Below are 24,778 nucleotides of genomic sequence, written 5' to 3'. Positions count from 1 at the left end.
TTTGACTCGCGCTCGGAAAACGGTTGCCTTGGACATATGGCAACGCCAAACGAGTTTCAATTTTTTGAATGAACTATCAAAAGGATTTAAGATGATTAGATGGTACAATAAATCAAGGTTCGACTATTTTTAAAGAAATAAAATTGGTTCCTAACTATAAATACAATATATATATTAATCCAAAATAAATAAAAATAAATATACATATGTATAAGATAATAATAGATAAAAATAAATAAAAAGTTGGACTTGATATTTGTAAAATTATTGATAATAATATTCTATTAACTCCGTATACTTCTGTTCTATCGAGTGAACACTGTCGGTCAAATGTAAACACCAGGCACAACAACAAACACCAAGCAAAACACGCATTTAGCGCTGCCAGACTACCGTGGCGTGCCGGCAAAAAGGTAAACAAACAGCGAGCCCTGCCACTACGTTCCGATCATATGGTGGACAACGAACAGGGTGGTACCACTGGTTGTGTTTGTTGCACGTGTTTTAAATTCGCGTGTGTTTTGCCATTCATTCCGGGATAAAGTACTGCAATTTAAGCTGAAAAAGGTTGAATATTATAAAAATATCACTTAAAAATCAGTTGAGTGGATCCTGTTGAGATGGAGGTGAACGTCAGCAAGCTGCGGCTTGGCGCCCAGCGGTTGCTGGAGCTTACTGCGAACGAATCTGAAGACAACGTGTTTTCGCAAAGTTTACAGAAGTTTATCAAGAAGCAGGTGAGTTAGCTTTGTTGGATTGCAGAGTAAAAGGCTTAATCTTGTTCATGCTTTAGAAATACGTGCCTCAGGATGTGGAGCGACTATTCCGGTCGCTCAGTGAGCAACTGCCTCTGCCCGCTTACACGGTGCCGATTGCCGCGAGTTTTGAGGAGCAGCTTCTACTGTTGCTCTCCATGGCGCTCCGATGGGACTCCGCTAGCCAAAGGTTTCATACGTATCAGCTAGAGTGCGTGGCGCTGTCCAAGCTCATGAATTTCTCGCTCGATGCGCAAAGGTTGGTTTTTTATGAGTAAACATATTTTACCATAAACATTTAAACACTTATTTTTCAGATTTGCCAAAAGCTACTTTCACGACAAGCCAGCTCCTTTTGAGAAACAACAGAGTAATGGCAGTCTGCCTAGTAAAAAGTCTAAAAATGGCAATCACGCCGCTGATAATCTAGACGATTTGGAGCTCATCAAATGCTGCTTTCAATTGCTGAAAAGTGATACGCCCTATTTTCGCGAGCTGTGGGACTGGTCCAGCTTTATAGCAACCTATACACACAATTCATCCAGCCCAAAGACACAGCTTTATTGCAACTACATCGTGGCTATGCTGACCAACATGAGTGCTCCTCAGCTAAATTCTTTGAACGAGAAAATATCGACTAAAACACGTCTGGAGTTCGATCAGGAAAGGGAGCAGGCATGGAACACAGCCAGGAACACACTCTGCAGCTATACACCAGATGCTTCCGACCAACTACTGAACCTGCATTTGCATGGAATCAATAAATCCGTGACAAACATCGAGGGTGTTTTACTGCCCACATTTAATGAGGAGAATCTAGAGTTCTATGCCAGCACCGATGGATGCTACGATCGCATTGTAAAGGTGGATTCAACAGTGGTTAATCTGCGGAGCATTGCCCTAGGAGTAGCAGCTGCGAAGCCCATATGTCTTTCTGGACCCGTGGGTTGTGGCAAAACCACGCTTATTGAGTACCTGGCCCGTAAAACTGGACGCATTTGTCCCAAGCCAAATGAGATTGAAAGTAGGGAGAAGGCTTTAAAGAAAGCCGAGGAGGAGGAACAATTATTGACACCGAAAAAGAAGGCAAAGACAACAGGAAGCAAGCGCAAGCTGGAGGAGGTGCCTCTGGAAGAATTACTAGACCTGGGCGAGACTACCAAAAAGAGTGGATTCTTACGTATTCAGCTTGGAGATCAGACCGATAGCAAGATGCTACTAGGCCAATATCGCTGCACTGATGTGCCTGGAGAGTTTGTTTGGTTGCCAGGTGTTTTGACACAGGTTGGTTAATGAATCCGTTTTTATAAGTATTTTTTTTTTTTATTTTTTTTACCACATATTTATAATTGTAGGCCGTGATGCACGGTTATTGGTTGTTGCTGGAGGACTTGGATGCTGCAACGCAAGACACCTACACCATTCTTAGTAGCCTTTTAGAGCGTCAATGCCTTAGTGTTCCCGGATTTCGTGATTCCGTGAAAATAGAGCCCGGGTTTCAGTTGTTTGTCACAGTGCGGTAAGAAAATTAAAAACGTTTATATGAATGTGTTTAATGACTACTTGTATCTCTTAGTACAAACAAATCAGCCAGCAATTCAAGCCAAAAATCGCTTTATTCACTTTTGGACAAATATCTATACACCATCAATATACTTCCTCTGTCCCGGAATGAGCTTTGCAAAATGGTCAGTATCAACTATCCCAAACTGTCGACAGTGGCCAATAGGATTGTGGATGTATTCCTCACCTTCTCCAGTGGAAATCACACATCCGCGGATAACTTGAGGCAGCAGGAATCGGGCGACAAGGCAGACAACACAGAACAATATGTGGCCCTTCCCTTCGAGCAAGTGCCTCTTACCTCGAGCCCCAATTCTGGCAGATTGGTGTCGACCCGTGATTTGGTAAAGCTGTGCCACCGCTCCAACCCACAGTTTTCAGTGACTAGCTCGGAATGTGCCTATTTCGTCTTTCAAAACGCAGTAGACGTATTTTGTTCATATCTACCGCAGAGCAAAGAAAAGGTTACCTTAATCACAAGCATAGGAGCCAAACTGGGAATCATCCGTTCTCGTTGTGAACATTTTGCAAACGAATACAAGCCAGATGTGGAATTTGGACTGGAGCATATAAAAATTGGAAGAGCGAGCCTTTTGGCCAAATCGGATTTAAATAATAGTGAGAATGAAGATATTTCGGAGCAGGACCTAAAGCGTCAAAAATTATCACAACAAACAAGAAGAGCAATTGGTAAAGTTAGCAACAAGAGAACCACCTTTTCGTTCACTCGGCTCGCCAGCTGCATCTTGGAACGAATTGCTGTGTGCGTCACCCATTCTGAGCCAGTTCTTTTGGTGGGCGAAACCGGAGTGGGCAAGACATCTTCAGTGCAATACCTTGCCGAGCGGACGGAACATAAATTGGTGGTGGTCAATATGAACAACCAATCAGATGTGTCGGATTTGGTAGGCGGTTTTAAGCCCGTGGAACTCAACTACGTACTGGCACCACTGCGAAATGAATTTGAGTATCTTCTGTGCGAAACCTTCAATCAAGAGAAGAACTTGCAGTTTCTACGCTTGTTCGCCACACACTACAACAGTGGTCGTCATGCTGTGATCATTCGTACCATGATCAATATTTGCCTACAGGTGGCCAAGAATCCGGAACTGAAGGCGAATAAGTTGCTTCCCCGCTGGCAGACACTGAGAGAAAAGTTACAGAAGCTTCAAATGCAACTGGATAAGAGCATCAACATCTCCTTTGCATTTATACCCGGCTCTCTGGTCAACTGCATCAGCAACGGAGACTGGGTTTTGTTGGATGAAATTAATTTGGCCTCAGCGGAGACGCTTGAATGTCTCTCAACCATCCTAGAGCCGGAGGGTTCAGTGGTTCTCTTAGAACGTGGTGATTTCACTCCTGTAAAACGGCATCCAGATTTCCGCATCTTTGCCTGTATGAATCCCAATACGGACATTGGCAAGAAGGATTTGCCTGTGGGAATACGTAATCGTTTCACGGAATTCTTTGTGGATGAACTTACAACGGATGCAGATTTGAGTTTGTTGGTGAGCGATTATTTGGCAAACACAGGCATCCAGAGGAAGTCCGTACACAACATAGTTCAGCTATACAAGTCTCTGCGGAAACTTTCCGAGCTGCAGCTAAACGATGGTCTTGGGAATCGACCGGTGTATTCCCTGCGCACACTGTGTCGTAGTTTGCGTATCTGCGCCAGAAACCTGTGCGGCTCTATCGAGCGAAACTTGTACGAGAGTTTCTGTTTGAGTTTTCTCACCCAATTGGATCCGAACTCGCACCACGTGGTGCTTCTCCTTATCCAGAATGCGCTCCTTTCGAATGTTAAAGCTATATTGAGTAAGCAGTTGCCACAGTTGGGAGAGAATTATCTGGACTTCGAGGGATACTGGATCCAGCCGGGGAATCTGGAGCCCCAGCCGTGTACCCATTATATTCTTACGGAGAGTGTAAAGAAGAATCTGAAGGATCTGGCTCGGATCATCTCGATTGGAAAACTACCAATTCTGCTTCAGGGACCCACCAGTGCGGGTAAAACCAGTTTGATTGACTACGTGGCAAGAAGAAGCGGAAATCGCTGTCTGCGCATTAACAACCACGAGCACACGGATCTTCAAGAGTATATTGGAACCTACGCAGCGGATTTGGATGGAAAGCTGACATTTAGGGAGGGAGTACTAGTGCAAGCCATGCGCCATGGCTTCTGGATTATACTGGATGAACTCAATCTTGCGTCTACAGATATTTTGGAGGCCCTAAATCGAGTGTTGGATGACAACAGGGAGCTGTATATTGCAGAGACGCAGACTTTGGTGAAAGCTCATCCCAACTTTATGTTGTTTGCCACACAGAATCCTCCAGGTCTTTATGGAGGAAGGAAAACGCTGTCTCGTGCCTTCAAAAATCGTTTTATAGAGCTTCATTTCGCTGACATACCACGCGAAGAGTTGGAAACCATTCTCGAAAAGCGATGCTTTATTCCACCGACATATGCCCGCAAGATGGTGCAATGCATGACCCAATTGCAGCAACATCGCAAAAATACCTCCAAGCAGGTTTTCACCCTGCGCGATCTTTTCCGGTGGGGCAATCGATACACGCACGCGGATAAGTCTCTGCATGATGACAACAGGTACGACTGGAACCAGCATCTCGTTGAGGAAGGCTACCTGGTACTATCCTCAAAAGTCCGTTCACAGGAGGAACACGAGCTGATTGAGAAGACTCTTTTCGCCAACTTCCGCAAAAAACTTGATCTCCAGACGCTGTTTGACATTCAAACCGATAGGGAAAGCTCCTCTATGGTAAGTAGAAAAATTCTTGACGCCATAAGAAACTTTAAACTGCGCGACGACATCGTTTGGACTCGGAATATGACACGCATGGCCGTGGTCACTGCCAAGGCCTTGGAGTTCGACGAGCCTGTTTTATTGGTTGGCCCAACGGGGTGTGGAAAGACTACCGTGTGCCAACTTCTTGCTAGCATCGCTGATGTCCAGCTGCGCATTCTCAACTGCCACATGCATACAGAAGGAGCAGATTTTCTGGGAGGATTGCGTCCTTGTCGAGGAAAGGAATCAACACAACTCTTTGAGTGGGCAGATGGCCCATTGATTTACGCTATGCAAGAGGGGTCGTATTTTATGGCCGATGAGATATCACTTGCTGAGGATTCTGTGTTGGAGCGACTGAACTGCATACTAGAACCAGAACGTACTGTATTGCTCGCTGAGAAGGGTGGCATCTCCGAGTTGGATGCAAGTCCCGACTTTGTAGTGCAGGCCAAGTCCGGCTTTCAGTTCCTTGCCACCATGAATCCCGGCGGGGACTTCGGTAAAAAGGAGTTGTCACCTGCCTTAAGAAATCGATTCACTGAGGTCTGGTGCTTGCCCTCCGACAACAAGGAGGATCTCATTGAGATTGCCTACAACTGCATGCGACGGCAAAAAGAGCACGAAAACCAGGCCATCAACACCCATAAAGTGGCTGAGTACCTGGTGGATGTCGTGCTCCATATCCGCGATACCAACGACAAGTTCAAGTTTTCAGTACGTGACATCTTGGCCTGGGCTAATTACATGGTTAGCAATGCAAAGCTTAGTTTTGCAGAGCAGGCAATATTCGGCTTGGAAACAATTTTCCTTGATGCCTTGGAAATGCTTCCCCATGAATCCCAGGAACAGGTGGAGCTGCTTAAATCCAATATAGTCAAACAGGCCATCAAACAAGCGAGTCTTATTCTGCAAGAAAAGTTTACGCTGGAGGAACTGAGCGAGAAGCGAGGAACCGAAGTCGAGCTAAATGAATGTCGGTTTGGCATTCGACCATTTTTCATAGACGTTAATCAGGAGCGCTTGACGTCGGCCAAAGAGGATTTCCTATTCGATGCACCCACTACCAAGCAGAACTTATTCCGTCTGTTATCCGCGCTTTCCCTTCAAAAGCCAGTGCTCTTGGAGGGACCACCTGGTGTGGGCAAAACATCCATTGTGGAGAGCATAGGATCTGCCATTGGGTACCAAATTGTGCGCATTAATCTTTGCGAGCACACAGACTTGGCTGATTTGTTTGGAACCGACCTACCTGCTGAGGATAACTTGCTAGAATCAAATACAGCCGCTACGGAGCGTCAAATACGCAGCTTTGTGTGGCGCGATGGACCGCTTTTGGCTGCTCTTAAGGCAAAGAACACTTGGATTTTGCTTGACGAACTGAATTTAGCTCCTCAGTCTGTGCTGGAGGGTCTTAATGCGGTGCTGGATCATCGCGGAGAAGTCTACATTCCGGAGCTAAACAAGAGTTTCCATTTAGCTGGCTCGACTCGCATTTTTGCGTGCCAGAATCCTTTAAAGCAAGGCGGCGGCCGTAAGGGATTACCCCAATCCTTCCTTAATCGTTTTACAAAAGTTTATCTGCGCAAGCTCTCCACTGAGGATCTGCTACATGTGGTAACTGAGAAGTACGGCAAGTACTTTGATCAGTTGAATGCATATTTTTTGGAACTGTTAGATCAGAAAGCTGAAGGCAATCTTTTTGAGATATACTCAGGAAAGGAAAGTTCATGCAAATCGGATTCATTTGATTTGGGTGCCCGTTTGGTGCGCTTTTCCGAACAACTCGATCGGGGTGTGGCTTCCATGGAGTTTGGCTATAAGGGCGGGCCTTACGAGTTCAATTTGCGTGATATTCTCCGCTGGTGTGATCTGCTCCACAACCCGCAAACTGGGTACATTTTGGGAGCTTCACCGTCATCATTCCAAGCCGCTTTCAAGGATTTCCTGCTCACCCTCTACGAAAGGATGCAGCTGGTCTATTACCAAAGGATGCGTTGCGATCAAGATAAATCATACATTCGAAATGTCTTTTCAACCGTTTTCCTATGCGATGCTGAATACCTAAATCAGGTTTCAAACGATGTCGCTCTCTATTGGACAGCAGATAAAGTATATCTTAACGATGTGGTTTTGAGTCGCAAGCAAGCGGATGTTCTGGACTTGGTAAATCGACAGGAGCAGTCACCATTGCTGCTGGACAGTCAGAGGCAGCAGCTTAAGCAAATCATCGAGACTGTTCACATGGAGAAGCCTCTACTCCTGTGCGGATCGACGGACAGTGGCAAGACCAAGTTGATAGACGCGCTCTGCGTGCTGTCAAATCGCCTATGTAATACGGATATCATTGACGACTCCGTAACTGGTAGCTTCCAGCAGGTAAGTTTTTACCATAAGTGTGTAACATTTCCATGGAGCTTAGCCTATTTTTCCCATACTAGATCGACTTAAATAGACATCTAGAAATAATTTACAAGAAAGTGGAGACACTAGTTTTTTCTTGCGTTCAACGAGCATTTGTCCTCCACACACAGTCGGAGTTTGTGGAACAGTTGTGGAACAATTGGAGCATGTACAATAAGCTTGCCAAAGTAACTACAGGTAAATGTAAACTTTAAAATATTAAAAACAATCTTCTACAGCATATGTTTTCAGAGGCACAACAACACAGTGTGTTAGACGAGCTAAAACTGTTTAGTGAACGTCTGGGATCTCTAGGTAAGATCATCGAGGTTTTGGAGGCCACGCCACAGAACTGCCAAGTGAGAGCACTTCAGCAGTTGGCAGAAATCAAGTCCCAGCTTTTGCTGCTTCAAACGTACATAAAAACGGCCGATTCCCTAAACACGGGAGGGTCATTCGAATGGGTGGACTCTCAGATTGTTACCTCATTGAAATGCGGCCAATACATCTTGCTAGAGCATGTTAATCTCTGCTCCTCGGCCGTTCTGGATCGCCTAAATCCTGTATTCGAACCAAATGGTAGCTTACTAATCGCTGAGAAAGGAATAAGTGCACAGGACAGTGCCGAGGTGGTTTACAAATCAACCAATTTCCGTGCTTTCCTAACCGTGGATCCAAAGAATGGCGAACTATCGCGAGCCATGCGAAACCGATGTGTGGAGCTATCTTTATCTAGGGACACCTATTCTGTAGATGATTTGCGAGCCTTTGTTCATGAGCAGGGTGTGCGTGAAATGGAGGCCATAGATTGTATACTGAGAGTGCATAAGGGATTAAGTCAGCTGACTGAGTTCAATAACTACTCCATATCGCACCTGACACAGTTTGCCTTTTTAAGCGCTGCCTATAGGAGAATTGGCTATGAGCTTAAACGTGCTATTTATGTGGCCGCCATGGAGGTTTATGTATACTCAGCCAACACGGACCTAATGGGATATGGATTGTCTTATTACCAGAATAAACTGCGTGAGGTGGTGCTGGCCCAAACGGAAGTATTTGAGGAAGTTGCTGTTATCCAGGAGGATTTCCTTAGCGATGTAATACTTAATTCTGGAAACCTCAATTCGTTGACATTAATTAAACGCCAGGCTGTCGCGTTAAAAGTGTTGCTGGATGGATATACAGAAGGAAAAATTCCCCAAAAGCTGTTGGCTTCTCTCTTCCATGAAATGGAGAAACTTAAATTGGATCAGCGAAATCCCCAGAAGCTCATTCGTCATTTCCTTTATATGCTCTACGAGTCGTCGGCCATTGGAGACTTGGAATTAAGACATCTCTACCTTCAACCTTGGCTATCGAAAGACACTGCTTTCCAAGAACTTTCGCAGAATCTTTACAATTGCTTGCAGAAAAGGAGTAACACCGATACAGGAACTTTGGCCAATCTACCTTGGAATCGAAAACTCATTCCGAGACTTCGTGATTACTCAACAGCTGAATCGAATTCTGAACTAAATCCTTTAAATCTGAGTGCATTGCTTTTGGCGCGCCTTGTGGTCGATATCATACCCGTTAGCTCAGTTACTACAGTGCAGCAAATGAATGCACTGCAGTATTCGCAGGCCCTCTGTAAGAAACAAGTGACTGAAAAATACGCCAATCATTTACTAGCTAATTTTTCGAGCTTCCTCGAAGTTCTTCATACTAGTTTGCTGGAGGATTTAGAGACGGCTGATTTGGATCTTCCTCAGTATGCACACTTAGTTACACGATTCCATTGGTTCAATCGAATTTTGGCCACTGCACAGCAGAAGCTTCTGTACAACAATGAGCTACATGTGCCGCTGATGCATAAATTGGTTCTCCATTTCCAGTGGCTTGAAAAGCACCTCCTTGTTCCTTTAATTGAATTGACAGCAAAAAGCGGCTGTGCACGGATGCTTACCATTCAAGACCGTACTCTAAAAATCAAAAAATACATCGAGGAGACGAGACGACCTCTAAACGTAACTTGCAAGATTTATTCCAAGCAATTCACCCAGTTTCAGCCGTATTACCAGGATCAACAGGTAAGTTTAATTTTACAGACAATTTACATATTTTTCCTATGATTTAATATTTCTCTTAAACATAGATTCAACGCCATATAGAATTAGATGACTTGGAAAAATTATTGTCAGTGGTGCCCAGCTATGGCAACTTGGAGTTATCCTCCTGGCTCAAAAGATGGCTTCTTCTTCAAACAGATGACGCGAACAAGTGGCGATCTTTTCTGCGTAAGCACACCAATGGTTTTCAACCCAAGGCTTTTGAAATAAGTGGTTCTCTGCGGAATGAGACATTACAGTCGCACCTGCAAAAACTGCAAACAACGTTGAAGGAAGCTCAAGAAAACAGTGCAGAGATTGAAATGGACTTGGAATTAGACTTAAACAGCATCAAGACCCTCTTGGAAGCGGAAACTGAAGAAAGTGAATCTTATATTCATCCAGATGGCATACCAACTAATACGCCAAAACTATTAATTGCTGCATTGAGAGAACTATTCATGGAACGCCTCTTGACTGGAACTCTTCGTGACGACTTCGATGAGCAAGTGAACCCCCTGTATGCAGATCAGTTGCTTACCTTAAACAGCAATCTTTGGCATTGCCTGAAGACGCTTGAGAGTGCTAACCGTACCGAAATCACTAATGCTTGGATTGAACTCAAGAACGAAGTAAATGAGCTGCAGAATTACGACGAGTTCGCAGTGCTGCTGGAAAAGATTGGCGGTGGCTACAAAGGACTGCGTTCTTATCAAAGGCAGTATCGAAATTCCGTTCAATGCTACCAATTGGAAAATCTGTCCACCCGTCTGGATTGTGTTCAAGGTCCTTCAGAAGAAGGTAGCACGGATATATCAAGCCAATTCTGTTATCGAGGCCCTGCTTTATCAGGCGTCATTTTATCGCTGATATGTCAACCCAACGGCCAGCTGCGATCGGTTCCCCTAAGCGAGTTGCTAGAATGGCGATCCGCTTTGCAGCAAACACGACACCTGATCTGGGAGAATTCTCAGCTATTAACTTCCAGATATAGTGGAGAAGTCAATAATCTCTTGCAGGCCAAGGAAAATGCAAGGCAACTACTAAAAGAGCTGGAATATGTGAGGAAACTAAGTGAGAAGGAACAGAAAGCTAACCAAGGCTTTGAAAACTGTGCTAAAGAACTCGAGAAAATGATTGAAAAATTGGAGAAAGAAGAAAACAATAATGCCTCTATGACAAAAGATTTTGAAGTTTCGCTAACTAATGCCCTGGTGGGAGCCATTGAGTTGTGTTTGCTCACGAACACCCCGTTGATCGATCCCGTGGAAAAGAATCGCCTTAAAAACGAATATATAGCGGAGGATATCGATTGCCTTAGCACTTTGACAACCGCCTATGATTTCATGAAAATTGCGATGAAATATCGTCACTTTGGAGAGGAAATTTACAGTGAACTGGAGCTTAGATTAAGGACGGCTCTCCAGCGGCAACAACAGCTTTCGCAAAAGTTGGCTTTGCGTTCGGAAAAGTGCCTATATGCGTCTCTGGTCCAGGATATTACTCACTTCCTGCACTCGAATGGCGATTGTGAGTCGCTTTATAAGCTGTTTCAGCTTATTCACTCGGAGTGGGAAAACTTTCAAGGACTTCATGTCGCCACAAGTGCCCAGCTGAAGAGCAGCATTGAGGTGCTGGGAAAACTGGACCTGTGGCTAGCGAATGCTCAGAGATTCGTTCATCACACCCTTTCCAGGTACTCTGCATACTACCAAGACTTTGTGGAGCCCATTAAGTGCTCTGTGAACCAATTGCGTTTTGGATTGGAGTCCCTTAAAGTGATCTTCACCAGAGTGCAACAGGCTGGCAGCGTTTCGCAGGCAGAGCAGATGCAGCAAACAATCGGTGATATTGTTCAATTCCCATCCCAGCATCCGCTGGTTATTAGGAATAGCAGGCTTTACGGCTTATTGGCCGAACTTCCTCATAGTGAATATGAGTACTTCCGTTTGCTGAAAGCCAAGTTGAGCGAGCTGAGCAATTACATCGCGCTGGGAAGAGTAATAGACGAAACTACCTTTGCGGCCTACGATGATGCGTTAAGTATCTGCAACCAGACCTGGCAGCAGGAGGAACACCGTCGCTGTCAACTGAAAGCGGAAGCAGAAAGTTTGTATGTGACGAAGACCAAGGGAGGAGTGGATAGTGAAGAGCTAATTGAGATGCAAGAAATCGAGCACAACTTCCCTACGAACCTGGACGAGGACTTTGCCGAGTTCGTGTCTCAACCAACTTTGGAGCAGGTCCTAAAACTAGACAAAAAGGCCAGTGCGAAGGACAAACAATCTCAGATTGTAGTTGAGGAGGATTATGCCTTCCTGGCACGCAATTTTATAGACGTGATGACTCGCCATACTCAGGTTTACTATAAAGAGCAACCCAAGTCATCGAAGGAATTAGAGCTCCATTTGCTCGCGCCTTATCAAGCACGCTTCCAGGTGTTTGCAAACCTACATGGTCACTATAAGACAGCCCTAGGATCGAGTCTAGAGGAAAGGGCATGCAATGGATTGGCTTTTGGACTGGCTCTGCAGCAGAAACAGCTGAGGGATATCGAACTGGAGGAAGGAGTATCCAGTTCGCCTTACGACTTTTACAAAGACTCAAATATTAGTGAAATTCAAAGTTGCCTGGATGTCATGGAGCGGATAGAGAAGCGTGTGCTGGAACAACTGGAACAGTATCCTGAGCACGCAGGTCTTGCGGACATCAAGCTGGTCATCTCTCGCATCCGTCGACTGCCGGCTCATGCGCCTGTGGTTCGTTTCAATACGGGCTTCCAGCTGCTTAGACAGAAGTTGGCACTCTGGAATGAAGTGGCCCACAGGAATAACAATCTGGTGTCGGAGGAAATCGAGGTGGCCGAATTTGTCCAACGCTGGACAAGATTGGAGCTGCAACACTGGCGCAATTGCCTAGGGCAAACGGCCGCTCAAGTTGAGTTACAGGCCTATCGGTACTGGTTCTTCATCTACAACCTGCTGCAACAATTCATACACCAGAAGCAACTAGATCATTCGTATACCGACATTAAACTTGCCGAGCAACGCTTTGCACAGGATCATTTGTTGGATGCTCAGGATTTGGGAGAGTCCCAACGTTTGGAACTTGCCCAGGTGGTGCGCATTTTAAGACAGTTTGTGGAGGCCTCCTGCTACGGTGATTTCCATATTCGGCTGCAGCTTCTTCAAGGATTTGAATTGTACTTGCACAATGTCGAGAGAGCCGGAAAAATTAATGGACTGCCTCCCCTAATTGCAGCATTACATAATCTTCAGCTTTATTTCTCCCAGTTTGCTGGCGAGATAGCAGACTCTGCGAAATTACGTCGTTCACCCATCGAAAAGAAGCTAAAGGAGTTTGTGAAAATACAGAGCTATAGCAAGGACTTAAGCTACTTTAGCATGCGCAACAGTGTGGCTAGTGTACACCGCAACCTGAACAAGTTCCTAAAGGAATACCGACTCTCGATTCAGGAGAAGATTAGTGAGGTATTTCAACCCAAGGATTCCACTGCCAAAGACTACACCTTTGGTACCGACAAGGGCAAGGGCTTGAGAAATTACAATAAAATAAAGTATCTGCACACCGAGCGTCAACAATTCGTGGCCAGTGAGAAGCTACTGGAGAAGTTTGCCATCCAGGAGGAGTTTCTGTCGGATAACACACTGCTCCAACGCTTGGACAAGCACTTCCGAACTGCACGACATGTTGTCAAGGAAACGTTGGGACAGGTTCCCTACGGCGAGCTGATCACGGAGCTGGATGACTTGCTGGCCAGTCAGTTAGAGCGATGTGAGCATTTACGTTCCCTGAACGTTGATCGTTCGAAGGAGAGACCTCAACAGAAGCAGGAGGCCAAGCAGATCCTTCAGCAAAAACGCAAGGCTCTCACGGACCTCTTCAAGATGCTACATCGACTGGGTGCCAACTATAAGACTGGCCTTCTGGAGCTCTCTTTGCGCAACGAGTTTGAGGACTTCCAACTTCCACCCTATTCCATTCGATCCATGTTGCCGAGACTCCACCCCACTGCCCAGCAGCTGGATGAGCACCTGGACTTGTACTATATGAAGAGTGTGTTCAAGTTAAAGCTCCTGCAAAACATTATGCTGACTCCGTTGTCGGAACTCGGACCTCCCAATATCGAACGCATCAAGGGCTTTGCTGTGGACTTGTTCCTATTGGTGCAACAGCAGCGGGAACACTTGTCTGGATCCACCAAAGAGCTTCATGAGCTGAGAAATTCACTGGACAGCTTGCGTAAGTTGGCAGAAATTATTCCACAGGCCGATATAAATCCGTCGACTCTCAACTTCGTGAAGAGTGCAGATATAGCTATGGAAATAAAGCAACATCTTCGCCAGATTCACTACGTTCTGAAACAGTGGAAACTGCTGTTAAGTTGCGCTCCAAGCTCATTCATTGAAGAATCCGAAAACCGCTTGCTGGTACGGAAAATTTCCTTAGCCCAAAGTGAACTCCATAGTCTATGTATACAGATCCTAAACAGCAGTCAAGAATTGCTAAATGAGCTGAACAACGCAAATCTGGAGTATCTATCTAGCGAAAAGTGTGTGACTTACCAGAAGAGCTATGCGGAAATTCAAGAGAATATAAAGAAGACCTTAGAACTACTCAGGACAGGACAAAACGATTATTTGCCATTAGCGCAACCAATTGTTGAGCTTTTGGATAGCGTGCAATTGAAGAACCATACTGAAATAGCTCCAGAGGCCATCGACTTGGCCAACGCGGACACAGAGTTGGCCAACATAGCCCACAGTGTACTTATGTCCATGCAAAAGATTTATAAGCATCACGTTAAGACTGATGAAGTTAATCAAAATGGAGAGGCAAAAGAACAGGATGAAGAGTCCAAGGAGGCGCTGCAGGAACAACATCTCAAGAAGTGCCTCACTGGGGAACTGACCTCGGATTGGCAACAGTTAAGCCTGCCACGTGTGCTCGGTAAGCTTTCCAACGTACTCCTGGTACTAAAGCACTCCCATTTCGAAGGCAAGGATAAGCTACTATGCGTAAGACGAGCGATAGGTCTTCTGCCTGTTTTGGAGCAGTACCAATTACTCGCGGATTATTTGCTTCTCCAACAGCTCGCCACGCATAAAGTTTCCGCCAAGATGTTATCCATAGTGCTGACCGTTTTCGTGGAGATCGGTAGTAAGGGCTTCTGTGTGCCTCCGGATCTCATGCAAGATGAGGAGGGACAGTCAAAGCAGGAATCCAAGAACGGTGAGGGCTTCGGCCTAGAGGATGGAACCGGTGAGAACGACGCCTCTGATAAGATTGAATCAGAGGATCAACTTGATGATGCAAAGCGCCCAGAAGATCGGAAAGACGAGGGTGATAAACAGGAGCCAGACTGCAAGGAAGAGAAAGGCATTGAGATGAGCGACGATTTTGATGCCAAGATGCAGGATGTGGAGAAACCCGAGGAGGATGACAGCGGTGAGTCCGAAGAAGAGGAGGATCTAAACAAGGAGATGGGCGAAACGGAGGAAGGTGCCGAAAAGTTGGATGACCAAATTTGGGGCGATGACGAGGAAGAAAAGCCGGAGGAGGAACAAGAACCTGATATGAACGAGGAGGATCAGGGCAAAGGCAGCAAGGATGAAAAAGATGCGCACAACGATTTGGATACAAAGAACGATGCGGCGAAAGAAGATGGCAAAGATGAGCACGAAAAGGACGGCTTGGATGCAACCAATGAACCCAGCGGAGAGGACAAACGCAAGGAGCAGGCCAAGGACATTGACGATATGAAGGATCCGGAAATGGATGAGGAGCAAACAAATGCAATGCACAATGAGCTGGAGGAGCCACCGGAACCAGAGGAAATGGATTTGGGGGATATGAATAATGTTGACGAGGGACACGATGACCAGGATGAGCAGCCCACAGATGAAAATCCCTTTGACATTGATGCCATGAAAGAAAACATGCAACCTGCTGAGGAACCCGAGGCAGACGGAGATGACGAGCATGATGCAAACGAGGAAGGCGATCCCCAAAGCGACGGCAGCGACTCTGAAGAGGACGAGGCGGGTACAGAAGCAAAACCAGCTGAAGAAGATCACGGCGAGGGCGAAGAGGCAACACCAGAAGATGAAAAAGATGAGGCCGAAACACAGAAACGCGGTGAGCTAGAGGACGAAGATGATTCAAAGCCCGAAGATAGTCCTGAGGATTCCAAGGAAGAGAAGGAGGAGAAGCGCGAGGAGAAACCGGAGGAGCACTCACAGTCCAAAGACAAAGCCAGCAAGGAGGAAAACGTTCAGTCCATGCCGGAGACTGATCAGAGCAGCTCGGCCGATCAGGTGCAGCAGCCACAGGACCCGGACATTAAGCAAGACCAGAAGCTTGATGAACAAGAGACTGGTGAAGAGAAGGATGGAGTCGGCCAGGCCGAGAACGACGTTAGTTTTAGTTTTCATTGTACATTATATATTTATATCATATTAATTTATCCAATATCGCAGGCCGACGATGGCGGCCATCAAGGCGTAGCGGAAACTCAGGAAACTGTGTCACAGGAGGATCGTAAAAACGAAAGGCAAACTCAGGAGAAGCGCAAGCAGGGAAGAACCAATGAGGAGCGATCCCTAGGTAAAATAGACCTTTCAAATATTAAAGCCTATTCTATAAATTTCTCAATAAACATTTGCAGGTGAGGCGGAGCAGAACAAATTGAAACAGCTAAAGACAATTGATCAACTGAAGGACTCAAAGGAATCCGACGATGCCGAGCAGGAGAAACCGGAACCCATGGACCAGACGGAGGCTGAGGAGTACCAGCATGTAAAAGAGCCGAAAAACAGCGACAAAACCACGTTGGACAATGCTACCGAAGAACAATCAAAGAAGATCCAGCATCAGGAGGATGAGCCACCAAACGAAGAGGAAATAGAGGCGGAAAATGTTGACGAGTTAATGGAGGCCGAAGAGCCAGCCGTTGATCCGGAAGATGATGCTGAACTCGAGCAACTGGGGGCTGAGAAGACGGAGCAAAAGTCCGACAAACCCTCTAAAACAGAAAAGTCTAAGGAGCAGTTGGAGACCCCTGAAGGAATGGAGATAGAAGGGGAGGTGGTGCTGACTATGACGGTTCCTCGTAGCTCGGAGACTACTGCGCATAGCAAGTGAGTAATATATCCATTGTTTACCGCTTTTTTATTTTAATAGTTTTTTTTTTATTCAACAGTTCCGAAATCCTTCTGGATAAGAGCTCACACGCGGAGGATCTGAGCTCAGCCGAACAAATTGAGCTTAGGCAACAGTACCAAAAGCAGTTGACCACATTCAGAGTAGTAAGTTGCACCTTTCATAATAAATTAGCCGTACCTGTTACTTATTTGTTACTTACAGGCACAGCCGGAGCACGAGGATTACGAAACATGGCAGGGCATCTCCAATAGAATGACCCAGAATGCCCGTGAGCTTTGCGAACAGTTGCGTCTTATTCTGGAGCCCACGAAGTGCACACGGTTAAAGGGCGACTACCGCACTGGAAGACGTATTAATATGAAAAAAATTATTCCATACATCGCCTCGCAGTTCCGCAAGGACAAGATCTGGTTGCGACGAACCAAGCCTGCGCAGCGTGACTATAAGATCACCATTGCCATTGATGACTCCAAGTCGATGCACCACAACAACTCCAAGACGCTGACTCTGGAGGCAATCTCGCTTGTGTCGCAGGCGCTAACCCTTCTAGAGAGTGGTCGTCTTAGCATTGTATCTTTTGGGGAGGCGCCGCAGATCATACTAAATCACACGGAGCAGTTTGACGGTCCCCGCTTGGTAAATGCTCTGAACTTCGCTCAGGACAAGACAAAGATCGCCGGGCTGCTGAACTTTATACGCACGGCAAATGCAGAAGAGAGTGGCACGGGGGGCGATAATGGTCTGTTTGAAAACCTTTTGCTCATTCTCAGCGATGGACGTAATATATTCAGCGAAGGTGCACAGAACGTAAAGAACGCCATTAAGTTGGCGCGTCTGCAGCGCATCTTCCTGGTATACATCATTATCGATAATCCAGACAATAAGGTAATGGGTTTTCAAGAACATTCAATGAGTTTAACTAATCCTTGGCTACCTTTAGAACTCAATTCTGGACATACAACATGTGGCGGTGAACGCAGATGGATCAGTGAACATTAATTCCTACCTGGACAGTTTTCCTTTTCCGTACTATGTGATAGTCCGGGACCTTAACCAGCTGCCGCTGGTGCTCAGCGAAGCCATGAGACAATGGTTCGAGTTGGTTAACAGCGAGTAATCATTGCATTTACTCTTGAGATAAAAAGAAGTGACTTTTACTTATTAATATTAATACAGGCTTGAATATTTAGCCCACTTAGTTATATTTCACATGTAAATATTAACTTGTACAAACTGAAAATGTGACCGAGTGTACGATTGTTCACTAATGCTTTTATAATTTACTTGAAATTGTTACTTTTTTTATTTTTTACAATTAAACTTTTGTAAACAGTATAAAGTTAGATTATATAAACATTAAACGATTCTAAGGTGCTTATATCGTTATCGCACTGGGCCTTGATCTTCAATCATTGTTGTGAAAAGCTGTAAAAAAAGTTTCGGATAGCAAACTACGAGTATATAACATGAAGGTAAGTATTACACCTGAAGTATGTTGGGTAAATGATAGGTAGAATTAATAAATTGAACTTAGCCAAGTACTACTAGTCAACTATAAGGTAAACAATAAATTCCAGTTTGACCAATATATCTATATCTATCTATCTATAGATCATATAGCTGTATGCAGTTGAATCGGTCGTTTTACATTACACAGACCAGAAAGTAACTTGGTTTTATTTTAAAGAAATAGGTTTATAACTCATTAAGCGTTTTTAACATAATTTCCAAAATAAAAGGGCTTATCGAAGTTGTGCAACTCCTCAGAACAAACTTGTTTCGAACTGAAAAACAGAGAAAAGCTGGTAGTACACCATATAGTTACATCCTGCTGCCACACTGCTTATCCTAGTAAAACTTATCCTGTCTTAGTTGACCTTCGTACGACCTCAGACTCAACATGCTTAAAGATCGACCGAAAGTCCCTGGTAAGGCCATATTGGTCCATTGCCTCGCACAAAGTTCGTATGAAAAACGAACCATGATTTTCATTGCGATAGCTCAAATAGGGTTCGTTGTTGCTCAAGATTAGGAGGATAAATCCAGCCTCCTGGGTGAATTGTTTTTCAGACCCTTAAAGAAATTCGTTACTAAGAATAAAACCGTTTGCTCATATTTCTTACACTCCTTCACTTTGTTTCTAACGACCGCCAAAGCTGGATTAGAAATTACTTCAACAGGACATTTTAGGCTTTCAAATGTCTTGCGAAGAGCATTGGCATCATTTGAGCTACCCCTTTTGTTCAATTGAGAATCCTGAGGGAACTCCTCATGTTGAGAATGTACACAATTGGAGGCTTAAGTTTTTTGATTAAATCATATAGTCTGTCAATTTGTAGCAATACGTACTTTTTGATGTTCAATTCCTTGAAAAAGATCCATGTTTCTTGTTCCCCGATCTAAATTTAACTGAGTAATACATAAAGGCCCGTATTAGATTTATGGCACAATCATATTCATCGACAAATGCAAGTACAACTTGGGTGTTTATTGTTATTTCCCGATTATAAAGGTATTGCCGATTGTTGCCTTTTTATACCCTCTTACCCTACTTTATTACTTAATTAACCTACTTACTTAATTAATTGGCTGTGCTTTTAACATTTGCACAGATGAAGTCGGTGGTGAAAACCCAAAAGAGTCAACGGGAGAAAAGACAGCAAAAGACAGGCAAGACAGCCTGTTGACGAGTTATCTTCTATTCTACGAGTGGCGGGTAGATAAAGTCAGAAGGTCAGTAAAGGAAGTTTTAATCGGAAAATAGTAACTCAATTTGTACTTTTTTTGTCGATGAACAAATCCGGATGTTGGCTATATAGCTGGCCAGATAGTGACTGATAAGACAACAAATATTGCACTTGCTTTTGTGCATTACTCAGTTAACGTTATATCGCCGAACAGTAAACATGTATCTGCCCGAAAGAACAGAACATCAAAAAGTACGTATTGTTATTATTATTATTTTAAGAAACTTAATGGTCTTTACGAAAAATCCATTGATACAGATTGAGAGACTATATGACAGCAACAGGGTCAACGCTGAACCAGTAAGTATAAATTGAAGAAAATCACAAATCATCCATTGAATTTTCCTTAGGGTCAAGGCCTTGATTTAAATGAAAAACTAAAGCCGCCAGCCGTGTACATTCTGAATCATGAGCAGTTCCCTCAGGATTCTCAATTGAACAGAAAGGGTAGCTCAAATGATGTCAATGCTCTTCGCAAAACATTCGAAAGCCTAAAATGTCGAGTTGAAGTTATTTCTAACCCAGCGTTGCCGGACGTTAAAAACAAAGTGAAGGAGTGTAAGAAATATGAGCAAACGGTTTTATTCTTAGTAACGAATTTCTTCAAGGGTCTGCAAAACGATTCACCCAGGACGCTGGATTTGTCCTCTTTATCTTGAGCCATGGCGACCGAAAAGAGAAAATCTTGGCATGCGACCACAGGGAATACCACTTGGACGATGACGTCCTTTTTCCCCTCTTTAGAAATCCAACCTTATCTGGCAAGCCAAAAATTTTAATTGTTCAAGCCTGCAAGGGTCCGTTGAGAGCTGACGCGAAAAAAATGAACAACGAACCCTATATTAAGTGTTACAGCTGCTCCGAGGGCTATTTGAGCTATCGCAATGAAAATCATGGTTCGGTTTTCATACAAACCTTGTGCGAGGCAATGGACCAATATGGCCTTACCAGGGACTTTCAGTCGATCTTTAAGCATGTTAAGGCTGAGGTCGAACGAAGGTCAACTATGACAGGGTAAGTTTTACTAGGATAAGCAGTGTGGCAACAGGATGTAACTATATGATGTACTTCCTGCTTTTCTCTGTTTTTCAGTTCGAAACAAGTTCCTTCTGAGGAGTCGCACAACTTCGACAAACCCTTTTATTTTGGAAATTATGCTAAAAACACTTAATGAGTTGAGTTATATATTAAAGAATTTCTTTAAAATATATTTAAGATACTTTCTGGTCAGAGTAAAGTTAAATGACAGATTCAACTGATCCATATATTTACTTTCACTTTGTCAAACTGTAATTTACTGTGTTGATATCTTATCTTTAAATAAATCAATCGAAGCGGAACCCGGAGATAATGTTAAGTGTTCAAGGAAGTGGGTAAGCAAGTGGGTAGGCATTATAACGCGCTTACCTATTTATCAAACTTTATTTACCAATATACAAAATATATCTGTGGACGGCAGTCAACTTAGTGACGAAGCGCACCTGGAATTTACAAAGCTCTGACATGGTTGATTGTAAAAAGTACTGTACAATAGATTTTTTTTTATAATATTTTTAATTTCGAATCCGATTTGCTAGGGATAATCTCAATTTTATTTGAGTTCACCAAAAAATCATGAATGAATTTTACAATTAACTTAAATACTATTGAGATCATAAGCACCTAGAAAAACAGATAGCACAATCCAGACCCACAAGGCAATTTTATTCTTTCTGCGTAAGCTGTTAAACTTCCAGGACGTCTTCGGGATCTCTGACTTCGACATAATACGAGTAGACGACAATCCAGAAGTAGATACCACAGCCTGAAAAGGATGTTCTTTAAGGATGCAGTAACTCACAAAAATAACAACTTACATATATATATTGCAGATCCTGGGACTATTATCTCGCGGTACCGCTCCTCCTTAATCAGCATGTAGATGCAGTACACAAACAGGATCATACAGTTGGTCAGGCTAGTGATCAGGAAGAACATCAGGAGAACAGTTGATCTCTATAGTGGTTTAGCTTGGAGATGGGATCGGCTGCAGTGGGTGCCAAACAGTGGCTGCACTTACGATTAAAGCTCCGCCCAGCAGGAATGTGCAGCCGATACAATGGCAGATTGCCACCGCTTGCTCAATGTGTGCGATGAACTCCTCTAGATGAAGGTGGGATGCATTACCAGGGTGATCATTTAAATGGATCTGCCAGCCCCAAACTTACGACCCGCCAAGTTAAGCACCACTAAGTTAATGATGAAGTCCACGATGGCTATGATGATGCAGGCTCTGCGCAATTTAATGCAGAAACAGCATTTTTTCACCATTTTACAATTTTTATCTAGACAACTCCATAAACTGATTAGAAAAGCAGAGCTACTGTCAGAGAACCACAGTTTATATTACAACTAGTACTGTTAAAAAAAAAAAAAAAAAAAAAACGTAAGACATGGGAACAAACCGTTCTTATAGAGTTTGCCAAATAATAGAAGCTACGTATCTGTTACTTATCTATTAAATACGTATTATCATGACATATTGTGAGCGAATTGCGAATATTCCAGTCGCATTGGTTTCAGTGCATTATGACTTTCATTTCGAGTTGGGGGTTTTTAAGCTAAAAAGCACATTGTGTGCTTATACTACTCGAATATCACTTGGGACTGCCAGCGTTAAAATAAGTAGATAATTTACCGAAATAATGCTTGTTGATTCTACATGTCAGAAATGAATTTAATTTTCATTATTTCACATTTGGTTACTTCTTGTTCGCGGGTTAGTAACCTCTTTATGAAGTTGGCGCCCCATAAATACCTTAGTGTAGATCATGGAACCCAATGACCGTCCCTGGCCGACCAATGCAATGTGCGAGTTACATAATAAATTACAAGTGAACATCGCAATCGAGCATTAAGGCGAATGCTTTTGGCAAATATTGGCCGAAAAGGGGCCGGGAAGACCCAAAAACAGAACGTGACGACGACGGGCCCCTCCCTTTGATCTGGTTTGCCTGTGCAGTTTTCAGTTTCGTTTTCATCAGCCGAATTTCGGATACGAACCCGAATCGGAAACGGAATCTATGTCCACACTGGGCATCGAAAACGAAATCGAAATGGGCACAGTGCGCCAGCTAATTTGTATGCATCGCGCATTGCTGGCGGGGATTGAAGAGCTGCGCGTAACGCGATTGGGAAGCCATCGGAAATATTATGCAAGGGCGGGGGAGCTACGCATTGCTGAGGTGGCGGATTCATATAAAACACTCGATTGACCTGCAGCAGTAGCTTCATTCGCAGCCGAACCATCGACATCAGCATGCAGACGCAGTGTATCCTCCTTCTCTTGGCCGCCAGTCTGGCCATATGTGTGGCGCGTCCGGAACCACCTAGATCGCGTTACGGACCGCCGCCACCGCCGGCTCCCCAAAAGGAATACGGTCCTCCGGCCCCGGCAGCACAGCCTCTACCCGTTTACGGACCACCAGCCGCCTTCTACGGACCACCAGCCGCCTCGGAGGCGCTCGTGACCAAGAACGTGTACGTGCATGTGCCGCCAGAGGAGCCAGAGTTCTATCCGGCCTCGTCGCCCATCCAGACGGCCGTTCCCAAGAAGCACTACAAGATCATCTTCATCAAGGCGCCCAACCCTCCGACCCCTGTGCGCCAGGTGCTCCCTCCTCCGGTCCAGGATGAGCACAAGACCCTTGTGTATGTTCTGGTCAAGAAGCCCGAGGAGCAGCAGCCCGTCATCCTGCCCGCTCCAGAGCCCACAGAGCCCAGCAAGCCAGAGGTCTACTTCATCAAGTATAAGCAGCAGCAGGCCAAGCCGGCCACCCAGTACGGCCCACCACCGTCCGCCCCATCCGAGGAGTACGGAGCACCACCTGCCCCCCGCACCGTCGAGCAGTTCTAGTTTGTAGTGTCGTCTAGGTCTACAGCCCATGAATGTAAATATTATTTATGATCGCTGCCATTAAAGAGAGTTTAGAGAAAGCAAAATCAGCCGGATCTTAAAGTCCTTGGGATATTGATGAAAAAATTATTATAGCGGTTACAGTATTTCATATTACTACCTTGAAGTCATGAGCGCTCCATTCGTTGCGGATCCAGAAATCTTGAGATACGATCATCAATCAGTGCATCTTAACAAAGGCACTCGATATTTTTTTTATTTACCAGGAGCACGCATTGAATACAAATGAGGTTACTGCGCAAGTTATTGGGTACCGATAATTGGGAAAGCAATAATTTATATTGCTCAATTATGCATTACTCGTTATTAACGTCGAATACAATATTCAACTTTCAATTTGTTTATTTGGTTACTTAGGTCAAGATTGCAAAAGCGCATTGAACAATGGATTACAACATGGATTTCCCTTAAAATTGTTAAAAATGTATGTAAAGCGTTAAAAATATTTATCATTATTGCAAGATGTTGCAGAAAAAGAAAGTAAAAATTGACCGGAAATTGAAGATATTATGGTTAGATAATTTCCAAATATACTATATGTTTGCCAAAAAAGGTTATAAATTACTTTATTTTATATCCAAAATGATAGAACATTGAAAGAATAAATTTTATAAGGACCAATATTTAACAATATACTGTAAAATTTACAAGCTCACGCGTCCTTTAAGCGATCATAATAGGAGTAGACCACCAGCCAAAAGTACAAGCCTAGAACTGGAAAAGGATTTGGCCAAGTTGAACATTGTGCCGAAATATTGAATGCAACTTACGGGATTGAAGAATATCGAAAACTAGATATTCATTCATGATGCCCTCTGTGGCTACAAACACGCCCTCGGCAACTAAAATGAAGAACCGCAGGCAGGAAACTGAGAGGTAAGGCAACAGAAAATATCTCAGGCCCTGTAATTAGACAGCTTTATATTGTCCACCAACCAAAATATTACGGATCCCTACCAGAACTGCTCCCAGCAGTAGAAAAATGCAGCAGATAACGTAGATACCGCTCACCACAAGGGAAAAAAGTCCCAGCAGGCTGTCACCTAAGAAAGCCAGTTATATCTTAGCTATTCCTATGCTCAGGACCACTCACGATCAACAAAGAAGCGATCTAGTCCACGTATTAGCACCTCAACGATGGCTATCAGGATGCTTCCGCACTTCAGATCCACGCAGCAACAGCAATTGTCCGAGTAGATCATTTTCGTTTCTTTTTGGGGGGTTTCTAAGCCAATTTCGGATACGAACTGCCTGGCCAACTGACTTACAA

At 44.3% G+C, this 24,778-nt stretch overlaps 5 protein-coding genes and 1 pseudogene across 7 annotated transcripts; 3 read left to right on the top strand and 3 right to left on the bottom strand.

Moving 5' to 3' along the window:
• The first annotated feature begins 481 nt into the window (after positions 1 to 481).
• On the top strand, positions 482 to 18,191 carry CG13185 (uncharacterized protein). Its single transcript, NM_001103809.3, has 13 exons — positions 482 to 737; positions 794 to 1,014; positions 1,073 to 2,039; positions 2,111 to 2,274; positions 2,332 to 7,510; positions 7,573 to 7,732; positions 7,787 to 9,603; positions 9,669 to 16,058; positions 16,122 to 16,248; positions 16,310 to 16,781; positions 16,844 to 16,949; positions 17,008 to 17,691; positions 17,747 to 18,191. Exons 1-13 carry the CDS (start codon positions 621 to 623, stop codon positions 17,921 to 17,923), a joined length of 16,581 nt encoding a protein of 5,526 aa, NP_001097279.2. The 5' UTR covers positions 482 to 620; the 3' UTR covers positions 17,924 to 18,191.
• A 296-nt stretch (positions 18,192 to 18,487) lies between these two features.
• CR42532 lies at positions 18,488 to 19,124 on the bottom strand (annotated as a pseudogene).
• Positions 19,125 to 19,683: 559 nt separating this feature from the next.
• On the top strand, positions 19,684 to 21,955 carry Damm (Death associated molecule related to Mch2 caspase). 2 transcript variants are annotated; one of them, NM_001316416.1, is made up of 5 exons: positions 19,684 to 19,745; positions 19,812 to 19,853; positions 19,904 to 20,111; positions 20,162 to 20,567; positions 20,646 to 21,955. In NM_001316416.1, the coding sequence occupies exons 1-5, from the start codon at positions 19,713 to 19,715 to the stop codon at positions 20,722 to 20,724; spliced, it is 768 nt and encodes a 255-aa protein (NP_001303345.1). In that variant the 5' UTR covers positions 19,684 to 19,712; the 3' UTR covers positions 20,725 to 21,955. The 2 variants fall into 2 exon arrangements, with proteins under 2 accessions (NP_001303345.1, NP_523703.2); NM_078979.3 differs by having other exon boundaries at positions 20,646 to 20,891.
• Positions 21,126 to 21,906, bottom strand: CG42531 (uncharacterized protein). Of its 2 annotated transcripts, none has more exons than NM_001169650.2 (4): positions 21,761 to 21,906; positions 21,613 to 21,695; positions 21,410 to 21,548; positions 21,126 to 21,357 (listed from the first exon to the last, which is right to left on the bottom strand). In NM_001169650.2, the coding sequence occupies exons 1-4, from the start codon at positions 21,861 to 21,863 to the stop codon at positions 21,278 to 21,280; spliced, it is 405 nt and encodes a 134-aa protein (NP_001163121.1). In that variant the 5' UTR covers positions 21,864 to 21,906; the 3' UTR covers positions 21,126 to 21,277. The 2 variants fall into 2 exon arrangements, with proteins under 2 accessions (NP_001163121.1, NP_001260904.1); NM_001273975.1 differs by having other exon boundaries at positions 21,410 to 21,510.
• Positions 21,956 to 22,814: 859 nt separating the features above from the next.
• Positions 22,815 to 23,530, top strand: Twdlbeta (Tweedlebeta). Its single transcript, NM_136863.4, has one exon. The coding sequence runs from the start codon at positions 22,852 to 22,854 to the stop codon at positions 23,446 to 23,448; it is 597 nt and encodes a 198-aa protein (NP_610707.2). The 5' UTR covers positions 22,815 to 22,851; the 3' UTR covers positions 23,449 to 23,530.
• A 521-nt stretch (positions 23,531 to 24,051) lies between these two features.
• CG34230 (uncharacterized protein) lies at positions 24,052 to 24,757 on the bottom strand. Its single transcript, NM_001103807.1, has 4 exons — positions 24,602 to 24,757; positions 24,466 to 24,551; positions 24,279 to 24,411; positions 24,052 to 24,222 (listed from the first exon to the last, which is right to left on the bottom strand). The coding sequence occupies exons 1-4, from the start codon at positions 24,708 to 24,710 to the stop codon at positions 24,161 to 24,163; spliced, it is 390 nt and encodes a 129-aa protein (NP_001097277.1). The 5' UTR covers positions 24,711 to 24,757; the 3' UTR covers positions 24,052 to 24,160.
• Positions 24,758 to 24,778: the final 21 nt, after the last annotated feature.

Source organism: Drosophila melanogaster, chromosome 2R (genome assembly GCF_000001215.4).
Source record: "Drosophila melanogaster chromosome 2R".
NCBI lineage: Eukaryota > Metazoa > Arthropoda > Insecta > Diptera > Drosophilidae > Drosophila > Drosophila melanogaster.
The sequence above is the reverse complement of the archived record's forward strand: the minus strand, read 5'-3'. Positions and strand labels throughout refer to the sequence as shown.

Coding starts and splice junctions, on each gene's coding strand:
- CG13185 (NM_001103809.3), top strand. CDS start 621: ATGGAGGTGAACGTCAGCAAGCTGCGGCTTGGCGCCCAGCGGTTGCTG. Junction 9,604..9,668: donor CGTATTACCAGGATCAACAG/GTAAGTTTAATT, acceptor TCTTAAACATAG/ATTCAACGCCATATAGAATT. Junction 17,692..17,746: donor TCGATAATCCAGACAATAAG/GTAATGGGTTTT, acceptor GGCTACCTTTAG/AACTCAATTCTGGACATACA.
- Damm (NM_001316416.1), top strand. CDS start 19,713: ATGTATCTGCCCGAAAGAACAGAACATCAAAAA. Junction 20,112..20,161: donor TAAAAACAAAGTGAAGGAGT/GTAAGAAATATG, acceptor AATTTCTTCAAG/GGTCTGCAAAACGATTCACC. Junction 20,568..20,645: donor CGAAGGTCAACTATGACAGG/GTAAGTTTTACT, acceptor TCTGTTTTTCAG/TTCGAAACAAGTTCCTTCTG.
- CG42531 (NM_001169650.2), bottom strand. CDS start 21,863: ATGGTGAAAAAATGCTGTTTCTGCATTAAATTGCGCAGAGCCTGCATC. Junction 21,696..21,760: donor GGTGCTTAACTTGGCGGGTC/GTAAGTTTGGGG, acceptor ACCTTCATCTAG/AGGAGTTCATCGCACACATT. Junction 21,549..21,612: donor TGCTGGGCGGAGCTTTAATC/GTAAGTGCAGCC, acceptor AAACCACTATAG/AGATCAACTGTTCTCCTGAT.
- Twdlbeta (NM_136863.4), top strand. CDS start 22,852: ATGCAGACGCAGTGTATCCTCCTTCTCTTGGCCGCCAGTCTGGCCATA.
- CG34230 (NM_001103807.1), bottom strand. CDS start 24,710: ATGATCTACTCGGACAATTGCTGTTGCTGCGTGGATCTGAAGTGCGGA. Junction 24,552..24,601: donor AGATCGCTTCTTTGTTGATC/GTGAGTGGTCCT, acceptor TGGCTTTCTTAG/GTGACAGCCTGCTGGGACTT. Junction 24,412..24,465: donor TACTGCTGGGAGCAGTTCTG/GTAGGGATCCGT, acceptor GTCTAATTACAG/GGCCTGAGATATTTTCTGTT.